The following is a 25,418-nucleotide window of genomic DNA, read 5'->3' as shown; positions in this document are numbered from 1 at the left end:
ATTTTCCGATTAGACTTCTCATTTATAATAATTAAACATATGTTATTTTTTTAATTGACCTAGATTGGAAGAGAAATGGGTGAGAAGGAAAGTACAGTCAAATTTCTATATTTTAGCTAAATAAATGTTTCAACAATAGTTATTATAACTAATATCTATATATAAAAGAAGAAATTCTGACTGACTGACGAATGTTCAGCTACAGAAATTTGAAAACTTTGGACAGCGCATAGGATTTATGATGTAAGGTACCAATAAGGGAGAATTTTTTGAAATTCGGCAAGGAAGGGAAGGAGATAGGGTGGCAATAATTATATTAAAATGTCCTTATCTGGGAACTATTACAATAACTTGGCCATATCTCGGAATTTCTTAAGGTTTGAAAGATGAAACTTGGTATTTGGGTTTCTCATTTAAAATAATTAGACACGTGTTTCAGCGTTTTTTTTTTTTTTTTTTTGAATTTTTCATATTTGTTTATAGAAAAGGAGAAAAGAGGGTGATAAAATGGGGCAGGGATCATAATTATTAGCATAGGAGTTCATAACTAGGAAAAATTAGAGACATAAAATTTGATATTTATATTCCTCATTTAAAATAAGAAGACACGTGTCTCAGCATTCTTTCATATTTGTTCTAAAAGGGAAGAAAAGAGGTGAGAAGAAAAAGGGGCGAGGGTTGTAATTATTATAAGATATCCATATCTTGGAAACACTTAAGGCTAGTCATGAAATTTGGCGTATGGACTTTTCATCGAAAATAATTAATAACTTATTTAAATGATTTTAGATATATGATCTAGAATAGAAGAAGAAGGGGTGGGAATGATTCCAGCGGCGCCAATTTTCATACAACTTTGGGAAGGAGTCATTCAGCTATATGTGTGTTTCATGGTTAGATATTCAAACAATGATCCAAGCGAATATATCCAGATCCTGGGGTATCCAAGCAAACTGTGAAGCTAGGCCTCCCTAGGCCCCCCAGGATCGGTGCCCTACGACGCTCATGCACGAGGTCTGAATTTCGTACGATACAAATTCTATATAAAAGAGAAGAAAGAACGTAAACTATTGTTCACAGTAACACGTATGGTGGTGCTGGTGGTAGAAGATTGCCTACTAATTATATATTTCTGTGCATAGTCCTGAATAATGTGCCGAATGTGTTTACAATGTAACTTAATGAATGGCGATAGGTTAATGAATGATTTCTAAAGAGATTATATCATTACTTTCAGGTTAAAAGGATATAACTAAAAAAGTTGCTATTTTTTAGTTATATACATATTCGGGAAAGAAAACTAAAAACTCTATTGACTAGTATAAAGTCTGTATACATACATACATATATGATATAAAAATGATATTTTAAAACAAAATAACAGAAGTAGAAAATTTGAAGTTACTACCTTTCTTTTAAAGCTTCTTTACTCTCATGAAAAGTTTATATATATATATATATATATATATATATATATATATATATATATATATATATATATATATATATATATATATATATAAATTCCATATGCATTTCTAATTAAGAATAAATAGGACTTACTTATCATTGAGCATATTTGTCACAGTCAACAATTACTGTTATGTACCTTATTACCTGCAGAAGAACCGTTTAACAGACAATACAGAAACTGATGAGCATCATTATTTCCGTCAAGAATACCACAAATAATATTGCCCTGTACGATGTCCATTATAATGGAAGCTGTTATTAATTGGGCTACTATATTTATGGAGCTAAAAGCTTGTTAGGTCGCAAAGACAACTTTTAAGTAGTAGCGTTCTCAACAGCAAACTTTTTTCTTTTGTTAAACAACAGGCGAATATGGAAAATAAATTCATCTATTTGTATAATTTTCTCAAACAATAAGCAATTTATTTACTGGAATCTTGATTTTGATAAAGATAGATAAAGGTTAACACGTTATCGAATTTTTAAATTGATTAATGAATAGTTGATAATGAATAGTAAATAAATATGATGGGAATGTTTGTCGTTTGTAAATTTCTTTTGCTATTAAGTTCAAAGTATGTAGAATAAATAAGTGAAATGTTTTCTTCCAGAATTATTTCTAGTTTCATCAACATATGAATTGAGTCTAATATTTAGTACTACTAGCTAATCATAATTAATAAAACAAGTTTTTCCACATGAAATTTTTTGTCAACTATTGCATATTGTGTATATTTTGTATAGTTATTGTAAATATGTGATACTTTAAAGTTTTTTTTACATCATTCAAGATGTACGTGAAGATCCTTTATTAGCAGGGCACTTAGTGGCTTTTCGCATCAAGCTTTTGTCTAACCTTTTACCATTTTATTTCCCTATTAACCAAGCTAACCAGCTAGTACGCCTGCTTATGTAGTTATTTTATTTACAATACCGTCCACTTCATGGTTCGAAAATTCGTCGTATTCTCAGAATTACACAAAATGAAGGAATAGTCTTTGTATAAAAAAAGAACGTATATGTCTATATGCATACGAAAATATCAGTAATCCGGAAAACTAATTCGAGGAGAAATGCAATTAAGATCGAACTACGAATTTTCGTGCCAATCGCTTTTTTCTTAAACGCAGAAAGCTTCGCAATTTTCTTCGAATAACTTTCAAGTTTACGAACTTTACAAGACCGCTCCGCCATCTTAATTTGCTTATCTTTATTTGCTCTTTCTTCTATTTCTATAGTTATATTAGTTTGTATTATTATCTTTTGTTTCCTTTTGCAAATAAATATATTTTTTAATGATAAATATATTTTTATGTTTAAGAATGTTGTGTTATTGACAGGAGTGGCGCCATCTCTCCAACTGACAGGAGATTATTACACTTTTTGAAGACGAAGAATCAAATCACATAAAACTAAATTTAATATTAGTAAAAGGTATCCATACAAAGAATACTCAGACTCTGTAAGTTAAAGATCAATTGAGTATCCTCTTCAATATTTAACTGAGTATGCTCTCCAATCTTTTATTTAATGATCTATTAATACTTATTACTTTGATAATACTTCCTAATTGCTTTAAATAGTGCCTGAGTATATTTGTAACTAAGTGGCAATTATTAAACAAAATAAATAGTACAAGAAATTTTTATAGAAATTTTCAGTACAGTTCATGAATTTACAAAGTGAAAATTTAGTTTCAAATATTATTCGTTAGTTTAGTTCCTTGTACACTCAAATCGACTTCATCTGTTTCCATCCTTGTACGGAACTTGACACCAACTATTTGTTCATCTTTTACAGTATTTAATTAAAAGTTTAAGTTTAATCACCTAATGCCAGGGACTAATTATGTTCGACAGAATTATCATAATCATCATCGTGATCATAATGAGTACTCTGCCATCAGATTTTTCTTCTAATTCAGAGTTTCTCTAAACTATCTCTCACTAAAATTTTCATCGCGTTGTAAGGATTGTTCTCCCTAAAATCATAAATTCAATGATTTCATCTTCTTCTTCCTTTTACTACAATTCTCAGAATGTGATTTTTTTTTCTAGACTAGCGTCTACTCAGTTTCTCTTTTAAGTTTTCCAATATTGTTCTTTTCTAACATCGTGTAATTGAGAGAAAAGAAATTAGCTTAATAGTCAAGATGTAATGCTACGTAATAAATCCATTTTCAAAGATTGAATGTAATTAAATTAAGGAGTTTATTTTCAGAAGGGAACACTTCTATCTCTACTTCTTGCTAAATTGACCTTTACGGTTTCTATATGAATGGAGTGAAATCTGTCGGATTTCGCAATAGAGTTTATGCAAACAGGAATGTTTTTGGTAGAAATTACAATGAAAGTTGGTTGTGTCTACAAAATAAAGATATATCCTCATTCATTCACTTCTACTGTAAAATTAATAATCGTTGAACATCTGATCCCAAAGATTAAGAAAACATTAAAAGGTCAATTTCGGAAGGAAAGAAAACTGCACATGAAAATGAAAATAAAATTTCTCAATTACAACTACAGAAGACTTAAATTACTATCACGTAAATATGTAAACTATGGACCCAAACTAATTGAAGTCCGTAATCTTTGTTTACATTTTTCTTCCGAAAAGTGCCTTAGGAACCTTGTTTTGAAAAGTTTTTTTTCTTTTTTTTTAATTTCGTCAAAAATGTGTCTAAATGAGTATATAGTATTCCCAATTTAGTTTCCACCATTTCGAAGCATTCGTTTTCAGAACATCTTCAAACAAACTGGCAAGAACTTGATTCAAATTTTCTTCCGAATTACCTTCATTGCAGATAGACTTTTCATATCATTTTTTGTTATACTGTATATAAAATGAAATGTAGTATACTTGTAGCTGTACTACAAATTAGATATTTTGTTTTATTCAATTCTTCCTTTCCCGAAAATTAATACATATCTTTATTAAAATTTATAGGTAAAATAAAAAAGGAAGTTGTTAGTGTTACTTTTAGCATATTGTCAACGTTTCTCTACGAGGTAGTAAACACTTATTGCCTACTTATGGCAATTGACTTAAGTTTTAAATTTCAGTATTTGTAATTATTTACATATTATAAGTGAAAGCAATATTTAAAGCTTGAGTGTAGTATCATGAGAAAATGATGAGAATGGGGAATGAGGAAACTGCATTACGAGGAACTGCACAACTTATACCGTTTAGCTAATATTGTTAGGGTCAATAAATCTAGGAGGTTTAAGTGGGTAGGTCATGTAGCCAGAATGGAAGAAAGAAGGAACACTTTCAAAGTGTTAACTGAAAATCCAATCAGAAAAAGACTGTTAGGAAGACACATTCGGAGATGGGAGACAATTTTAAGGTGGATCTCGCAGAAATAGCTATATAAAGTAGAAACTCGATCCATTTAGCTAAGAACAGAAGCCAATGGAGACGTTTTATGAATGTAGCATTGAACTTTCGGATCCCGTAGGCCATAGAGTTAGTTATGTAGTACCGTGAATGTTTCAGATAATATAGTATTTTACAATGGCCATCGGAAGCGATTTTCTTTCCTACACATTCATTTTACAAAGCTGCATGTTTTATAACTATACTTCAAAATAGATGAAGAGTAATTTCCATGACAAATATTATTTTATATTGATTCAAAACAAGTGAACAAAAATCAAAGAAAGTGTAGTCCTAGGACATATTTGCATAAAATGTTTTGAACAATTACATGCAAGAAATCAACACGATTTATAGAACAGAGCAACAAAACATCACTGATTTAAGAGCTATGGCAGACCCTTGCTCTTCTTTGGCGCCACTCCTGGTTACAAATAATGATCTTTTTTCCTGTATTTTATTGTAAATAATGCTTTCTTAATCTATTCAATATTTTTCTCTTTGTATTTCCTGCTTCTTAGAACTAGAGAAAGCACGGACCGGCTACAGTAAGTTGAAATTCTTCCTTATAATTAACTAGTGAAGAACACGGTGCTAATGACTCGCTTTCGTACATAGCTTGCCAGAACAAAATGGATAACGGGTTTTGTAAATATATTCGGGCCGGCTAAGTGTTATTTATAATAAATGTTCTATCTGTACGATATGAGCTAGTACAGATGTGTCTTGTGAACAAAAGAATGCACAGAGTTGTTTTGCGAATATGTTCCACCCTTACAACTTTCTAGACTTAGCCTTATATTAAAATATTTCATTCGTGAATGACGTGTTTCTAAATGAAGAATGGGCCGGAAGTTTCAAAGAAGACTGTTCATGCACTGATTGAGACTGGTCTTGGTTTTTCATTCTCTTTTACTTGATTTTTAAATCAAATTCATCAAATTTGTTTGAATTTGAATTGGATGAAGATTCGAGTATTACTTACATATCAATGAGGGTCTTATACTGTACTTATGTGATCAATAATAAAATTATACCCCCTTCTTCGTGGTTAACGCGTTTGATTTTTGTGTACTTGGTGTCGAGTACGATTTCAGGCAAAAGTCCAGTAAATAGAAATAAATAAAAGCATAAAATAGAAATACTTACTTGCTTTAGAGATTTTATTATAGAATATATTTTGACCTCTGAGAATAAATATGTATTTTAATTCAGGAAAGAATGGTAAAACGGACTACAATTAATGTTTTAAAATGCAATAGAGAGTGTTTTACTGTATCTGAAGAAAGAAATAAAGAAATATGGGACTATGTATTGTTGAATACAGTCTAGTAATTCTTTGTTTCCTGCTTTGTATAATAAATTTTCTTAATATATTGATGTGTTGTATTTGGTACTCCGTTTCCGTAAGTACTTTTTTAACGTTACCTTTACATCTTATTTTTTTAAAAAAATATATAGATCCTTGTTTATAGACATTTTGTTTTAAAAGTATTAACTAAAATATTATTCGTAGAATAAGATTGTTGTAGTGTAGGTTGTAATAGAAATTGTGAGAAACTTCTTCTAGAAACTCTACTTATGCATCTAGTAGTATTGCTCTTCGCTAATATGAAAGCAAAACGTGAAAAGAAGGAAAAATAATATGATCAGAGAAGCACATGATAAAGAGAAATAAGAAACGAGATTATGATAATGTAACAATATAAGTTTCACAAATGTCAGAAGAAAATACTTAAAAAAAAAATATAGAATATTTTTTGCAAGTGGTGTCAATTAAATATATGAAGATATACTTCTTAGTAATGACATTTCTCTTCTTCTCTAAATTTTCCATTGCCGTATAGATGATATCAAAAAGTATTCAATCATCTTTACACAGATTCTACAATAAAAGTTCAATGGCGCGCTGATAAAAGTTTGTAATGCAAACTTTCTTTAAAATAGCACATTTTTCAGTATTTAAACACAAATTGTTTTGGCAGTCATAACACAGAAACTTAAGATCTTCCATAATAATGCAACTTTAGCTTCTGTCTTATTGAGAAGCGTAGAATCTTACAAGTTTCTATAATAATTCAAGAAATAACCTTCCATTTGCGGTAATTTTTTATATGTATCTTAACATTATGAAAAATTAGTAGGAAGTTTTCTTTCGATCTTGTCAATATAATTCCTTTCTGTAGCTTTATTTTAATTTGCTACGAGTATGATATATGATATGATATTTCCGTAATATTATTAAAATATAGCATATTGGTCCTCTAAATCAATGTTTTCACCAGAATATTCATAATATCACCTAGCAGAAAGAAGTCACTTTCACTCATTGAATCAATATTTTTATATAAACAGGGTAATGTTAATCCTAGTGCTGGTGATTAAAAATTGATACTTGAATATTTTCAATACAAATAAGGAACGTGTACTTATTCACATTCGATGATAAGAAAACAAACAAACAAATGAACACAAAAATGCGCTATTTCAAAGATTCAATGAATTGCACATTATCCATATAAACAAACCTCTTTCATATTTTAGTTCTGGATGTGAATAACACGCAAATTTATAAAAAAATTTGCTAAGAATATTTATCATCATAAAATAATCGGTTTTCGGTCACATCGTATTAAGAATTTGATTTAAGGACCTTAATTTGAATTATATTGCTGCAGTAACCTTGATGGTGTTCATTAACTTTCTGTTTTCAAACACTGTTTCCATTCTGTAAATACAGTTGGATATCTTTTCAGGGATAAGCCTTTAAGAGCATATTTTGATGTTCCAGTTCATAACCTGTTTTCGGTAGTGAAAAACTTGCTTCTTGTCCAGTAATTTCGAACGTTCTCATCATTAGCCCAAATAGTTTATATTAAATTTATATATTTATTGCTTTCTATCGTTTTCTAAACTTTGCTCCTATGATTGTAGCTGATTTATTTTTTTAGATTTACTGATTTACTGATTTACTGATTTTTGAGATTTGCTGTACTTTCGCCAGCAGAAGTGCATACTTGTCCCTGTATATTGATTCGTCAATACGTTTACATTACTGGATTAATTTGAAGACTCTTATCTTGATGTAGAAAAATATGTAATGAAAAATATGTAAACATTAATCAAACTTATCGATTCATTCCTAACTCATTGACAGAAGAAAACTCAAATGTGAATTTCTTCTTACATTTTTTCCTTGTTTTTCTTCAGTAATATCTGAGTGAACTGACTCGCACATGGCGACCGCCATATTGGAGTTATTTTTTGATACGGGTGAAGAGCACCTACGTAACATCTGATAGCGAAATTTTTAAGATTGATATATATAAAATAAAAAAAAAAAAAAAACTTTTAGGAATGAAGCTAAACTGAGTTCGAAAGGGAGAGAGTGACATTGAATCAAATAGTGTTTTAATCCCATATGATGCAGACTTAGTGTACATAAGAGATAGAGATGCGAAAGGAAACCAGTTTCATGTGATGAATCTTTCCTTTTTCATAAAAATCAGTATTCTTTAAAGAACAGAAAGTTTCGTATTATTATTATTATTCGTTTAACGATTTCTTTATTCAACTATCACTTTCGTTTGCTGTCGGAGATTCTAGAGTTAAAATAGTGTCTACAACGCACTGTACTTGTAAGTCTTAGGTTCGATCTGTGACAGGTTACTTTAATTGGTTTTCAAATTGCGTTTATCATGCAACCAAACTTACTATCAATGTCTAAAAATCATATAACTTGTTATTCGGGCTTCCAAAGTTTAAAGTGTCATCATTTCCAACGAAGAAAAAATATGATAACACTAAAACCACATATTAGTTTCAGTGTAAAATTACACTTATATCACGCTCTCAGTGTGAGAAACATCTAGTAGCTTCAAATATTTGAAGATTCTAATAAGGATTCTATTTACAAAATTAAATAAATTAACTGCTATTGTAGGTATATTGTAAACCTATCACAGTGGCAAAAGATTTTGTCCACAGAACCTTTTTTTTTTTCTTTCTTTCTTTAATCTTTACTGTTATACCATGCCAGTGTTTCAAATAGATAGATGTTTTAAAGAGAAACCTGAGAAACAGTGTAAAAATAACTTCGTCTCTTCGAATACTTGTTCTGTGCTTCCACACAAAATACAGCTGTTGCTTCTAAAACACATGACAAACTGAAATTATAGTTTATACTTATATTGCATACAATCATTCACTGGAACAAAATGTAAACGTTACATTTTCAATACCGTTATTAATGACACTATTAATACTTTTACTAAACTATTTTTGGTTTTAAACTGGATAATCTACCTCGTCATCCTTTATTTTTTTAGTGAAATGACAACTTACTTTTGATTCTTAAGAATTTTCGTTTTTATTTTTTTATTCTTTTTAATGCTAATAGGAAAGTAAAAAATGGAACAAACTCTCATTTCATTATTTAAACTGAAATTTTGAAAGAAGCTCAAAATTTACAGCCAGAAAAGTCACAAAGTTGAAAATAGTGTGCATAATAATTAGAAGAAACAGGCTGTGATTCCAAAGCATGTTTTAAGTCACAGTAATGCTTTAATAATAACAATAATTACTTATATATTTTTTAATACATAAAATCTCAGACATTATGGAAATAAACACAACCAAGGATTTGATTTAGATTGCATTTCTGAGGTAAATAACACTTTCTTCACAATTGATAAATTAAAGGTACCAATCTGGTAGTAAATGTAGACCTGTATTATAAACACTGTAATATTTCATGTCATGTGGGTATAATGTCAAGTACAAAGAAAAATCAGATATTAAAAGCCATATTATATTATAAACAGTGGATTAGGTAATGAAAAGAAGTTTGTTGTTTAGCTTATCTGTTTTATTTTAATGTTTACAGTTAGGTATAAAAATTATCAAAATTAATAAATTGTAATATTGTTTTTCAATTTAAAATTACTTCTAAAAATTTCACTGCTAGTTTCACCGTGTGCTTTCAATGTGATAGACCATGAAGGCCGAAAAAACAAATAATCAAAATGCAGTGTTTATTGTCGGCGTATCATTTAGACAGTTCATTGGAATATAAAATTTCATTCTACATTACTGATAGAAAGATAAAGAATAATAATGAAATTGGCTTATAGGTAAAAAAAAAAAAAAAAAAAAAAAAAAAAATTAAAAGAAAATAAAATTTTGTTAAGAGGAAATTCATTTTTGAGTATGACTGTAAGCAGTCACTACCAAAAGTACATGCGCGCCCTCTTACGTGTTCATTTCGTAGGTAGAGTTCAATCAAATTGAATACAGTTTTCATGATGTATTCTCTGTACGTTACTGAAAACAGTATTCAAAATGGAAAATTAATTTTATCAGTAAAGAAAATATAGGATTGGGAATGCACTTATACTGAGCATTGTACATACTACTTGCAATATTTTAGCTCATGTTGATTTTAGTAGATAAAAATCTTATGGAATATCTGAAGCAATATTCTTATAATAGTTGGCCTATTTATGTTTGCTTTAGCATGTTTTTCCAGTACTTGTTACGTTTAATAAATTAAATTTATTTCATTTCAGTTTGTAACATTACGCATGGAAAAGGGAAGAAAAATATTTCTAATGTATGTCACTAGTAATTAAAGTTGTTTTATTTTCCAGCATATGCAATGGTAACCAGTCGAATAACAGATGCACGTAACGGTGGACAACCGCCAGGGGCCAGTCAAGTGCCTTTGAAGTAAGTGAATGAGTATTTAATATTATTTGTATTTGTTATGCAGATTGATTTGTGTTTTAGTACAAGTCCTAATCCAATTGAAACTCGCCTAATTCAAATGTAATTACAAATTTAACACTAATTTTTTTAAAAAAATAATTTACATTGAATTAAAAATATCTTTACTGAATGTTATAAATTCAACTTTTATATACAGTTGCATAACAATGTTTTAGTTTCATATTAATATATTCTGTACCATATATTTTCATGGTTGAGAGGAAGGAGAAATGTTCTAATAAGCTTAACTTTGTCATAATACAGAAAATACAATATTAATAAGTAAATAAATTAATGTGATACTATTTTATTTTTCTGACTATAAGAACTATTAATACTCTCATGTACAGCCCACAGCAAAAAAACCTGCAACCTGAGTATTTAAGTTTATTGTGAAACTACGCCTAACAGCGCACGGAATCAACATAACGTCTAAGTGGTATGAATCACGCCAGGAGAAACCTAGGCGTCCTCCCCTGCACACTTATTTTGGAGCAAAAGACTTCGTCGTTTCGCAATAAACTTACATGCTCATGTTGCAGGTTTTTTGCTGCGGACTGTACAAGCAGATTATTTTCAGGGTAATCTAAGTTCGAGCCTATTATTTATCAAAGAATGGCTATCAGGTTGCATACCATTTCCCAGTGATACTGAACCCAGTTATAGCAGATGAATAAATAAACATATATATAAACAAAAATAAAAATAACAGATTAAGAAGAAATTTCCACAAATAGTGTATAAACTAAAATTCAGGTTGATACTATGAACTGAAATGTTGGTTACTTTGCCTCGTGCGGTTTAGCAATACGTTTAAATAAATAAATAAATAAATATTCATCGAACACAAAAATTATTATTTCATTATAAACTTATAAGTTTATTTTATTCACATGAAATCACTCAAACAATAATGAGGATTTTTAAAAATCCTAATAAAGAGCTTTAACTAGAAAAACAAATATTGAACAAACCAACATTTATTTAAACTGATAATTGTATGACAATTTCGCCAACTAACTGAACATATTGGTTTCATCAGACCAAAAGAAAAAAAAGAAAAAAATGAAAAAAAAAAAAAAAAATTAAATAAACTCTATATCACCTCAGAGATATACAAGTTAAAGTGCAATGCAAATTATATTCTCATACTGGGGAACGAACTAAAAATGGATGATTAAGTATTATTTATAATAGAAAATTTTACTTTTATTTTGATCAATAGTATGATGGAGCAATGGAAATACTATACATCCTAAACACTTTGCCTCTCAAACAATTTGGTGTCTCTGCTTCCTTTATCTAAATATTCGTAAGCCTAATTGCCAATATACACCGATCGAAGATTTAAATTTTCTAAATGTTTTTTTTTATTAAAACTAAAGATAAATGGCACTTATACAGTTAGAATTATGTCGCAAAGGTTTTTAAATTACCACCATGTAATATACAGATGACATTTGCTGTAGAAACAGTCAGAAGATTGAAGTATTATACATGTAATTGAAAATAGCATTAAGGGCTATTCATACTTTACTAACATATTTATTCTTGTTTCTCAAACATTTGAAGTATTCTCCATAGTAACTATTTTCTTATGAAATATATTTTCAGCTTACATTTATTTTACATAAAAAAAACTCTGCATAATGTAGTATGTTATCTGCGTTCTTAGAAGTAAAATATTAATTTAAATACTATTCTGAAGCTCATTCGTGGCTAAACAGTTAGAATACGCGCCTTTGGCGTGGGAGACCCAGCTTCTATTCCCGGTGGGAGCTCATGTGGTTTGGATTCCACGTTAATCAGTAGATCTCGTCTCATATAGCCTTGCTGCTGAAAGGGACTTTAAACTCAATATCAACTCAATTAAATACTATCATAATGTTCATATCATTGGGAGTTTTTCTTGGATTAGGACTTAATTTTATTTCATTTTAATTATGAAATCAAAATATGATATACTGTATATATAGGTATTTGAAACTATTATATGTGTTTCATTGAGTTTACTTTTAATCATGGTGCATTTCTTCCAACTTAGGGTGATTACTGATTCTTTATCGTAAAAGAAAATCTATAATAAAGCTCAAAGTTGCAGTAGTTTTGAAATATTTTAACCATAATTATTCAGCTAAATTGTAAACATTGTAGAATGTTAATAAAATGAGTAATGATGAAACCTATAGAAAAGTAGTTGTAATGATTTTTATTTGCACATAGTCTTGTCCGAATGGTTTCATTTTTAATTTTGATTTTTTTTCTTTTTATAACTGCAAGAACTATTGTTTAAATTCTTGTGATTACAAAGAATATATTTACTTTGTGTTTAAACATATAGAGTTCCTGAATTTACTACAAGAACTCAACAAAATAAATTTTAAACACAAAGTCTTTTATTTTATTATTCACAAGTCTTCGAACGATAGAATCTGCATTTATATAATTTATTAAACTTTTAAAATGGTTCTACATTACTAAGGAGTTAGTAACATTTCTAGTGCCAGACTTGGTTTGTCCGTGACTTTTTAAAAATCAATTTCTAAATCACATTTCTCAGATTGTGTGTTCAGATTCTTCTTTCTAAAAAAAATATGTTGTGATACTCACGGTAAAACTTGAGAATTACTTTTGTTTTAAAACTATTTCTTAATAATTATAATTGATAATTATACAAGCGCCGTTCAGAGAATAACCTCCGATTGGTTAGAAAAGAAACACCAAAGTAAATAAGAATTTATTTTATACGTCTGAAAGCTACGTCTTTGCTCTATTTTTCAACATGGTTTCCATAACATTCCAGCACTTATCCTTTCTCTGCACTAGCTTATAAATTCCATTAGCATAAAATTATTCCACCTGTGCCTACTTCCTGTAGCCTACCCTCTGTGTCACTACATCATATAACACAGTCCTGGAAATTTGTGGAAATTCACCGGAAAGCTCCAAGATTGTGAAATATCAATTTTCACGCACTTTTCATTAGTTTTCTGAACAAGTTCATCAGAGACCACTGATGGTCTGCCACTTCTCTTTTCGTCATGAATGTTTGTTCGTCCACTTTTAAATGAACGAACCCATTCACAAACAACTCCTTCACTCATCACATTTGGTCCATACACACGGCATAAAGATCCTGATGAATAGCTGCTCCCGAATATTGTTTTGCCGTAAGAAAACGTATATTAGTTCGCACTTTGCACTTGGTGGAGTTTTCTATTGCAGCACACATTTTGAGACGCTACAAAAGTGGAACTAGTGATCAGACAACCTTCACTCTACCACCACTGGATGCAGACTGATCTACCGCGCATGTCCGTGCAAAGATGGCAGCACTGCCCTTAGTACTTCACGCACAGTGACGAATCGGAGGTTACCTTCCGAACATGCCTTACAAAACTCACACTCACGTTCTCGAAGAACAGTAAGAAAATCATATTCGATTACTGAGAATGAATTTTCTAAAAGTAGAAACTAAAATAATCCTTCGAAATGAGAGCGAAAATGTGTGCGATCTTAGAAATTAATATTCAAAATTGATTTATCGGATTCATGTGATATTCATTTTGTGTTTCATAATCACATAATTTTTGATAAGTTTCTTAAAAATTGTAAACAAATAGAAGTTTATGAGGATAATTTTTCAAGTTCGCTTATTAGCAAACCAACCAAGACGTATCACAATTTTGTACATTATTATTTATAAATGTTGTGCTTTATAAATGTTGTATAATGTTAAATAATACTTATATTACAATTTTTAAATAGAAAATTTTAGTGAATATAGAACTTTCAAGTTAACTTATTTAGATTATTCGCACTAAGGATCTGAATTTTGCAGCAATCTCTTTAAAATTAACTATTTCAAGATTCGTTTTATTTATAATTTCACGCTTTACTTTCGTTACAATATTGATAATAAGTTTGTGAAGTCAGAACAGAAAAAAAAAAAAAAAAAAAAGAAAACATTCTTTATTTTACAATTTCCGCTGATCTTGATATATTTTGTACGTAAAGTCATAGGATCAATCAACTATTCAAAGTTTCTTCCCAAATGCTACTGCTAAACGTTTCTTCGGAACCTTATAAACGTATATATATAAAAGGTGTATTATTCAAAGTCCGGGGCCATAGGACTACTCCGTTGTGAGTTGAGATTGAGTTAGGATACTTAAAAATGGAAAAAGAGATTAAAGTTGTTGGTAATTGGTAGTTTACAATCTAAAATGCTGAAATTATATCAATCGCACCACCAGTTTGACCTCCACACTAGTAAGGCGCCTATATTATAAGAAAAAATTACCAGCGTTTCCAATTCAGAAGGTTATTATAATGTAAAGGTACACAAAAATGACAGAAAACGTGCACATTGTTATGTGAGGGAAGCTAAAGCACTTCAAAACAATTTTCCAACAATACTTTTATTGTTGTATTGTGAGGACCCATTGGATCAGTCTGCTGAACTGTTTGATTTAACGTAGGGCGCAGTACCTAGGTGGAGCCCAAACGGATGATACGATTGGAAAAATTACATCATTTTAGATAGAAAATCATCTATATCCAACAAACTTTCCTCTTTTCCAGTCTTTCCTATCTTTAGGCATAATGAAGTTGGTCTATAGCTCCAGACTTTTAATACTCCCGATATATACATAAATTAAAAATCAAAGGTACTTATGTAATGCTTTAAAACACAAACTAATGACAGTGAATAGCAACGCTTAACTTTGAAGCTTTGAACATTATCGTTAACAGAATATAAAATAAAGCGAAGAAGGAACGAGAGGAAGAAATATTGAAGCTGGAGGACAGTCACATACAACAGAAACTTTCTTTCTGGTGTTCTTTCCTCTTCCTGCTATTCTTTGAACATTCTGTCAAGGATCCTGTTTGGGAATGGAAAACTAAGTATCACTTTTTAGTGCGTATGGTTGTTCTAACCAATCATGTAAATACCCTGTATATAATATACTTACATTCTATATCAATTTCAATTAAATTCAATCTTTTATTTCGTACTACATATTATAGACTTGTAAGATAAAGAGAAACGAAAATTTTTATGTAACTGAAATACCTTTTGGAAGGACCATGCTAATTACAGTCTTTCCCATTTTTTCATTACTTTGCTTATAGTCTATTTCCTTTACTTCCAATTGATATTTTCACATTTGTTAGTTAAGTCGCAAAGTACTGCTTCAGAGTCAAAATACAGAGTAGGCTTAGTTGATATGTCTGGGGAACCCACTTACCATGCAAAATATTAAAAGGCAACATGTAAACATTCTTGAGTTAGATTCAAATGAAGTTTCCCAAAAATAAACTACATGTATCACATCGTATTATAAATGACGTTGAAATAGATATTAGGAAATAATAGACTACGGTAATAAAAGTTTCCATAGGACTTTGATATGAAAGAGCAACGAAAGGGCACAAAATCACGAATATTTTTTGTTTATCGAAAAATAATCAATAAGTTAATACAATATAATAAACAAAATTCTGTGTTAAAGATTAGGACATAGTTAATGGCGGTGTTCATTAATAACGAAACAATAAAAATAAAATAATTCGAAACGATGGGCGTAATTGATGAATGATTTAAAAAAAATAAAGAGAGAGAAAACGTTGTTCATCTCTAGTGAAAGAGCATTGAAAATTGATCACATTACCGTGGTATGGATTCTACTTTAAATTTTATATCCACGTCTCACATAGTTTCGGTGCTGGAAAGGAACGCTAAACTTCAGCAAACAGAACAATACAAGCTTCTATGACAGTTACTCAACATTTTTCATAACATCAGTCCTCTATTTATTAGTTTTATATCACATATATGTACATAGCCAATCGCATATCTATATAAGTATTATATCAAGCATGTTTTCACGTTACTTCCGGATATTTTTCTTGATGAATACATTCTATCTGACATATTTACTGAGATTACTCACCTCATGAATTGTAGTACTTCGCGAAAGCTCGTTGTAAAACTTACAAGGACGGCTATCAAGTTTTACCGTGAAACCTCATCAAAAGAAAAGAAATTATTTTATTTCCCATTTTATCTTCTTTCCTGTAAATAAAGATTATTTTAGAACTTCTATGTTATATATACACACACAAACAATTTCTGTATAATGTAAACACTTTTATCTTAACTTGTCGGTTCATCATGCTTGATTATTTACTTCAGTTACATTTCGTATTCTAATATTACAGACCAATGGTTTGTTCTTTATTTGTCTCTGACCTATTTCCAACTAATACGAAATATTGTAATGTTGTTATTGATTATTGTACAAACTTACATTCAAAATTATTCTACTCTTGTTAAAATATAATATCTGCAAAACATTTAGAGAATATACCCATTTAACTTCCTTTTATATCAGTGAGAATTTACAATATCTTACACTAATTAGTGTTGATAGTTATTGCTTAGCATTATTCCGGTTTTCTGAAAATAAGAATGGTTACAAAGGTAAAATTTGAATGAAAATTTCCTAGTTCAGAGTAATCGATAGTTAAATCATAAATGATAATTAATGTATATACGTTTTTTTTCTAATATTTGACTTTGTTTCCCGAAAATATGAAAATTGATTTTTCTTTAGTAAATATACTTATAAATATTGGATTATTAGTGATTAGTATAAATATAACTAACCTTTTTGGGTTATATTTGGAAATTTTATCCTTCTTCGTTGACATATAAAATTATGAGTTAATCATATTTGGATTGAGTGAATGATCATCACTCCGACAGTACTTTCTAGTTAATAGTATGTACAAGTTAAATCCATGCAAGGATCTTTAATTACATGAAGTCTGTCTAACGGATAAGATGATTGTTCTAAATAATATAAGAAATGAAGATAATAGTAGGATTTCTTAATGAGTTAACCATATTTAGATTGAGTGAATGACTATCACTACGACAGTACTTTCTAGTTAATAGTGTGTACATGTTAAATCTATGCCAGGATCTTCAATTACGTGAAGTCTATCTAAACTAAAGGAAAGTTGTTCTAAATAATATAAGAAATTAACATAGTATTAGAATTTCTTAATACTGTAAGAAATATATCTCGATGATTCAGCGAACTTCGTTAGTACGTTCATAATTCATAACGTAAAACTATAAAACAGAATAAAACCACCAAACACAAATAAGATTTAGATATATTATTTTATTTCAGTTTTGAAATTGATTGAAATTGAAATAAACGTCCTGCTATCCGTTTTTAAAATTGTTTTCGTGAAGCGAGCTGAAGCATCTGGAAGTTTGTTAATCGTCTAACTTTCTCAGTATGATTTTACGGAATAGTCATTTAATAGGCACTTATAATAAATATAGCAGTTATAGTATTAGTTGGGTACAATTGATCTTATGCAAGTCGATACGTACCCAACAAAATATCTTACTAGGAACAGTTTACGTATAATAACCAACCATCTAACATTATTTCGTTCTTTTCAGTATTTTCTTCAAATAATTTTTTTAAATTTAAAGTAATGTCAAATTTATGACTTTTAATATGACAATTTATGTTTTCTAATGTATTACAATAAAACTTTCGTAAATGATTGCTGTAGATGAAATTAGTGAATAATTACGAGTTAAATAAAGTGTACTAATTTTAGTTCATGGACGAATAAATTAAATTGCACAATATTACGTTAAAAGTTGCATATAAAGAAGATTAACAGTTTGTTTCCTACCTAATTTATTACCTCGAACATGTCTTAAAAGCCGTTTCTGAAGGATTAAAAAGCCTACCATGTGCTTTTATCGTTCAAAAATAGCCACTTTAATTACTATTCCTTAGTTATGGTTTGTGCTATTTTAACTTAATTGAAAGTCTCTAGTGTTAATTAGCACAGACATATCCGAAACACCTGGAAGTTGCTACTAATATATGAAAAATTTGGAAGATAGAAGTGATTGTGTATGAAACTGTATTCGTATTCTACGGAAGTTATTTATCTGTACCGTATATGCTTATTGTGCAAAAAGCAGATCATTAGGATATTTGTATATTTGTTTGTGATTATATACATATGTATATAAAATAACAAATTGCTCGATTAACAAGCATATAGTTAATAACACTGTCTGCACATTCCAAAAGTCAGAATTTCAACGTAAAATTGGAAGTAAAACTATTTTATTATTACTCGTATATACTAAAATTAATAGAATTACCTTTCAGTGCGTATTATTTTGTTACTTTTGTGATCAATTTCTGCTTCACAAATTTCTGGAGATTCAAAACATAATGAAAAGCAGTGTCAGAATTATCCAAACATCTTATGTAAACTGAGCAAATATCAACAAGGTAACTGCCCTGAAAATATCTCTTTACGAATCGTATTTAATTAGAACTAAAGAACATAAATTAAAACTAGATAAAGAACTTTGGACAAAAATGGAATGACATAATAAACTATTGAAGTCGAAATATATAAATTCAATTCGAGATTCAAAATAAGGAATTCACCATACGTCAAAATAGTATTTAGATAGAATTGGAAATTTACAACATTGATACAAATGTGGCCGACTTTAGTAGTGTTTAATAGTGTCAACAATGTTTTTCTTTAAAAAAATCAATCAGGTTATCATCATCTGTTACGTCAAATTTAGCACACATCAGATAACAAGAATTCAGGATATTTCTATATATTCGACATTAAAAATCCGAAATCAAGACGGGAAACAAGAAGTATGTTGTATATATATATATATATATATATATATATAAACTCGAATTTTCTACTAAAACTATCACCTCTGATGAAGATTTCAGAAACTTATGAAGTCGAGTTGATCGGAAAAGGAACAAAATAATATACACTAAAATGTAATTCTATTAATTTTATTTTATATTTATGTACCTGTGCGTATAAGCAATACGAAAACTTTAACAAAATTATTTTAGTTTATCATATGTGTCTTTGTAAATACGTAGCATGAATTTTTGAAGAGTTCGTTCTTCTAACATATAACTAAACAGCATGAATGTGTTTTCTGTTGTTACTGGGAGCGTAGAACGTTTTTTTTTTCTTAGCCTTCTGCTGTCTTCTTTGTATCTTTCCGCTCTTTGCCTGTTCCGCTTTCTTCTCTATTCTATTCTTTCAGTAGCGTAGGTCTAATGCAAAAAATGACGGCTATGCACAGATGATGAACCCCTACGTCGTCTGTATATATTCATGGTACTTTTCATTATGCGTTAGATCTGCCTACGTATTTTCCTCTTTCTTAAGTCTGTGAAGTGAAGATCTGCCATTATAAAGGGGAGTAAGGCAGTTAAGGTGTATTAGGCAACACACACACAAACAGATACATCTTTCTAACGTATGTTCTTTTACATCAATTAACCAAATTTCTCTTTGCACATCGCCAGCGTGGAACCTACTGGTGTATAATAGGTAGGTTTTACTGCTCATTTTATCTATTTAAAAAAATATTTTTTTTAAAAAAATGAAATACAAGGACGACTACAAGAAAGATGTATGGTAAGTAGAATAAGAGCTTTGTAAAAATATTTTAAAGTTTGGAGAAGTTCCATAATCTGGTGATTGCGAAAAATAAGGTGGTATATGTCGGGAAGATTATTTTCTTTTCTATCTTTCTCTTTTCCCTCCTATATGCACGCAATAATAATGGTAATGATTATTATGAACATGGATAAAGAAGTAAAGACTTCAGTTTTCAGGCTTAACAGTTGCATGTTTGCATTAGAGTGAAGATATTTCATTCTGACAAACCATATGTTTAATGGTTTTCTCTAAGAATAACTATCCGAAAATTTTGATCTTCTTTTATGAGGGTTATAACAAAACAGGTGTATGTTATAATTATGGCGATCACAATAGCATTTAATGAGAAACTGTTTAGGTTTCCAGTTTTCTCATTGGGCATAAAGAGGAAGTTTAGAAAACTAAAGAAGTGAAACAAATGCTATCAGGCATGTAATTAAACTATAAATAAGAATTATACAACGTTTGATACTTATTATAAATTTAATGTAGACGACTAATTGCGAGTTGTAACGTAAGATTTTAAAGAGTATCTGGTATCTTGTATAATTCTTAAATATTGTTTAAATTGCTTTTTTGAGTACTTAAATATATCCGAAGGCTGCCCGAAATGATCTATAATGATTTAATCTATAAGTTACTGTTGTTTCTAATTTGTCCTAGGACATTCTGTTCAAAAACTTTTAACCCTTGTATTAGCACTATCTGTAATGTTAGTGTACAGTTTAATAGAATAGGGGGATATGTCATTTTTAGGACTCCATTATTTTGATACTTTTTTTTACCAACTTAGATTTAAATTTTATTTACTGTACGAAGTATATTTCGATAAATAATCCATATAGTTGTTTCGGATTTGATCCACGATTCCGAAAATATGTGGATCAAATTCCACGTTAAGCTGTAATCATGTGTCAAGTTGATTATGCTGAAAAGGCAGTTAAACTCCGGACTATATAAGTTCCATAAGCAAGGTAACAGACACCTCATACAGAGGTTAATGTTTCCTGTGTCATTGCAATTGTTTACCAGACAGGAACAAGTTGGCCTCTGTTTCTTTCCGCGTGATCGTTAGATTACACCTTATGACAAAACATTCTCTAACATTAGTTGTGAAATGACGGTGCTAACGGAAGCACAGTCAGTCTCTGAAGTGGGTAATGTGATTTGATTTTTGTGTCTGAATGACTTATTACCAGCTGAAATTCATTACCAGTGTGTTGAGATATATAGTGCTAATACTATGTCACAGAAATGAATTTGAATTCAAAACAATGAGATCGATAACACCAGAACAGATGTGCAAGACATGTAGCGATCTATCCTACCAAGCTTGTTCACCATTTATAATGATGTATACCTTCGATCTGGCAACTAGTGATTTTCATATATTCGAACTGTTAAAGAGCCACTGGGTAGCAGATAACTTACAGTGGACAACAAAGTTCAGAAAACGATTATGTCATGACATCAGGTGTTTGAAATTGATTTTTTTCTATGCTGATATAGATGTCTTGATGTATTGCTGGAAGAAACGTGTAAATAAATATGGAGACTAGAAAAATAATAAGTGGCAAAGCAATCCTATTGTTTTAAAGAAATGTAAAAGATTACTAAGTTTACACAGCAAAAGGTCTGCTTTACTTATTAAATCATTCTCTTATACATTAAAAAAAAATCTAGCAGTGTTATTGCACGTTTGTATTTTGCATATATCCAAAATTTCTAGAATTTATTTTGTTCCTTGTTACATTATTCATATCTTAGATTGTCCATAATTTCCTCATACAATGAAGATTTTTGAAATTAAGTAGAATTCTTAATTAAGAAAGAACATTTTTTTCTATGAAATTGTTAAAAGATAAATTAGTTACGTACATCAAGAGTTTTATTGCTTTTATTTTCAAATCCTCGTGTTATAAAAGTAATGAAATGCTAAATAAAGTGAAATTACCATATCTTTCTAATTTTGAATTCTTTACATAATGTCTAAAGAGAAACATAAAAGAAATTATTCAGAAAAGCGTGAACAGTTTGCATTTTCTGCTGAATCATAACACTTCCGGGAACTTAAAAGAAGAAACCTAAGAAAATAGCATTATTATGCAGAATTGTTTATTCATTTCATGCTTGATCGTTGGTCTGTTAAATTAGAAGAAAAAAAACAATAGTATAATATTTTAAAATTACTAATATATGTTTCACTCCATCTTAAAATGTGATATTTTAATTATATTGCAACAATAGATATTTTGGAAATGAAAAGAGATCATAAATGTCTTGAACGTAAGCTCATACTATAATGTAAGCTTGGCAAGTGGTTTGAATGAATTATATTTGTTGAAGATGGATAACTTTACTAATAATTAATAATAAAATTACATTCCTTGGGTGTTTTATAAAGTACATTAATATTCTATTGTAATCAGAAATTTTACAATAAAACAGATAACAAAATGAGTTGTTAGTAAATTCACATTGAAATAAGTTTCAGTTAATAAACTATATTTAATTTCTACATGAGAAATACTAAAATAAAATTAAATTATCTTCGCGTTGCAAAATATTCACTTTCTTAATTTTAAATACTGGAACTAAACTACTCTTTTTGTTACGTTACTAGTTTTTTTTTTTTTTTTTTTTTTTAAATAATGGAATAGTTGTCATTGATTCGTACATATCTTTTCTTTATTTTCCAAAATAGAGAAAAAATTGTAGCCATTTAAATAAAGAAATACAGATTGAAAATATATAATGTGGCAATATATATATATATATATACACAAATAGTATTGCTCTGCAAACTGACAATATTTAATTCGAACATCTTGTCTCTAAGGATATTTTCTTCATAGATTGAACATTTTCTTCATTTGAATTTGAGAAGTTCATATTTAGATAATAGAATTTATATTCTAGGCGTTAACATAAGAAAAGTAATATTGTAGCCGTACTTCTAGAGCTATATTTTGTCCTAGTTCTATTATTATGTTAGCTACTTTACATATATATCTATTCGACGGATATGAAAATCAGCAATTGGCACTAGAAATGTTTCGTTATTATAAATATTTTTTTATTTTATTTTATTATTTTTTTAACTATTAAAATAAAATGCATAAAGACAAGGAAGAATAGATGATAAATCAGGGCATAACTATGTGCATTTGTCTTCCTGTAGGGTGCACTCTGATACCTATCGGAACATGCGTAGTACTTCATCCAGTACTCTGGATAAATACTAACTTCCCTACACACAGAGTAAGGTTATATTTTACAATATAAAACCGCTAGATTCTTGCTTCCAGCTCTATATAAAAGTCAACCTTCATTTTCCTTTCTTTTTTTCAAGCAGCATGATTATATATTTCCATGTGGGTTTAGCTTTAATAATGGACAGAATTTTTCCAACAATTCAATTTCCAAATTTACAGTATCATAATTTCGCTGAACGTTGAAGTGCAGAAAGCAGAATGAGAACAATGCGATAAATGGAATACTTTGAATGATAGATATATCTAAAATTGCATATAACAAATATATTAAAATTACTTAAGAAAAAGGTATTGATGAACACTAATAGCAAACCTATTGTAAATCACATCTGCTTCAGTCCATTTTTTTTTCATTTGTTATCTTCCTCCATAGATATCTGCTTCATATTCTAACCAAAATTCCTTACATTAGTGAACTGTATATCGTATGAATTCAGGGATTGTTGAAATTTTGGTTTACCCAAAATACCATGTTTTGGAGTATATAAAAAAAATCCATTTCAATTGAAATAAATTGAACTTCGTATGCTTATTGACTACCGAAGTTTGGCAGTTGAAATTACGTAGTTCTCGATTCATTCTTACATACATACATACATACATATATATATATATATATATATATATATATCCAACATTGCATAAACGTTTATTAAAATTATAGAATACACAGTTAACTGTTTTAGTGCAATAAACATCTATGGGCTTACAGCTCACTCTTCGCTTATGAGTTGTGAACATTTTTTAGCTTACTGTTGAGTTTCAGTTAGGTTTTATGTACTACATGCTTTACATAAAAGGCAATTAAATGTTTTTCTTTTCAATTACGGTGCGTTATCAAAGTGATATTATATGCATAATAGAATAATAGACTTCGTTTATTTAAGCGTGGGTTGAAAATACGAGGGTGTATCCAAAACTTTTAATTATCATCATGAAAGGAAAAACATGCAATACTCACTGTAATTGGTCAAAATTAGTTCTTCTTCACGTAGCCTCCCTGGAGAGTCACACATTTTTCCAAGCGTTTCTTCACCTTTTTCAAGCCTTTTTTTTTTTTTTTTTTTTTTTTTTTTTTGTAGAAGTCCTCCGATTTGCTCGAAAATCACTGTTCCACTTCGAAAATGACATCCTCTCAGTCGTCAAATCGCCGACCACGAAGTGGTTTCTTCATTTCGGGAAACAGGAAGTAGTCACTTAGCGCAAGATCAGGCGAATAGGGTGGATGCACAAAGGTTCATAGTCTAACTAGTGGTCGTGGCAAAGAGTTTGCTTCTGAAGAGGTATTAACAAGCGAGGAACCCGTCGTGCAGACACCTTATTTATGTGCAGTTCCTCATGAATAATCCTCCACGTACTTACATAACTTAGTCCAGTATCATTATTTTAATGGTCGATCCGTCATGGTCTTCGAGAATAACGGCCTCCACTTTCTTTACCATGGCAAGATCATCCTTAATTGAGGTTCTCCCTGCTGGTGGCTCGTCTGTGAGGAACATGTGACCATTTTGAAAGTTCTATTTCCATCTCACAATTGTGTCATATTCCACAGATCCCCATAGACAGCTTTCATCTCCACAGACAGCTTTCATTTCGTCGTGGAATTGGCGTGCGTCGTTGCTCTTCAAATGGAGGAACTTTGACACTTCGGGCTTCAAATTTGTTCATCATGCAGGTTGATGTCTTCTACGGCCCGTGGAAAGAAAATTACTTTAGACGCATATTTGATATTTACACAAGTAAGCATAGAAATGACACTGATTACGCACAAAAAGTTTCATGTAAATATCTGTATAACTTCTTTATGATAATTAAAACTTTCTGATATCCCCTCGTATGAGGTCGCGGTAAAATGACAAACCGACTCTCGAAAGTATGGTTTATGTCTAGAGAATATTTATACAAATCGGAATGTTAACACGAGTGTCTTTGATATACGTGTGGTCCCGACCTAATATCGCCAGATAATAGGAAACT

General features: G+C 29.8%; 1 protein-coding gene across 6 annotated transcripts in view; it reads left to right on the top strand.

The window, feature by feature from the left end:
• Window positions 1-25,418, top strand: part of LOC145690290 (protein turtle-like) — a 614,494-nt gene that overhangs the window by 563,732 nt on the left and 25,344 nt on the right. For all 6 annotated transcript variants that reach the window (XM_081765062.1, XM_081765061.1, XM_081765059.1 and 3 more), the window contains exon 15: window positions 10,500-10,578. In XM_081765062.1, coding sequence (XP_081621188.1) covers window positions 10,500-10,578 — 79 coding nt within the window. The remainder of the gene's footprint in view (window positions 1-10,499; window positions 10,579-25,418) is intronic.

This window comes from Thermobia domestica, chromosome 7 (genome assembly GCF_964235325.1).
Source record: "Thermobia domestica chromosome 7, izTheDome1.hap1.1, whole genome shotgun sequence".
Classification (NCBI taxonomy): domain Eukaryota; kingdom Metazoa; phylum Arthropoda; class Insecta; order Zygentoma; family Lepismatidae; genus Thermobia; species Thermobia domestica.
Note: the sequence above shows the minus strand (reverse complement) of the source record. Positions and strands in the feature narration are given on the sequence as shown.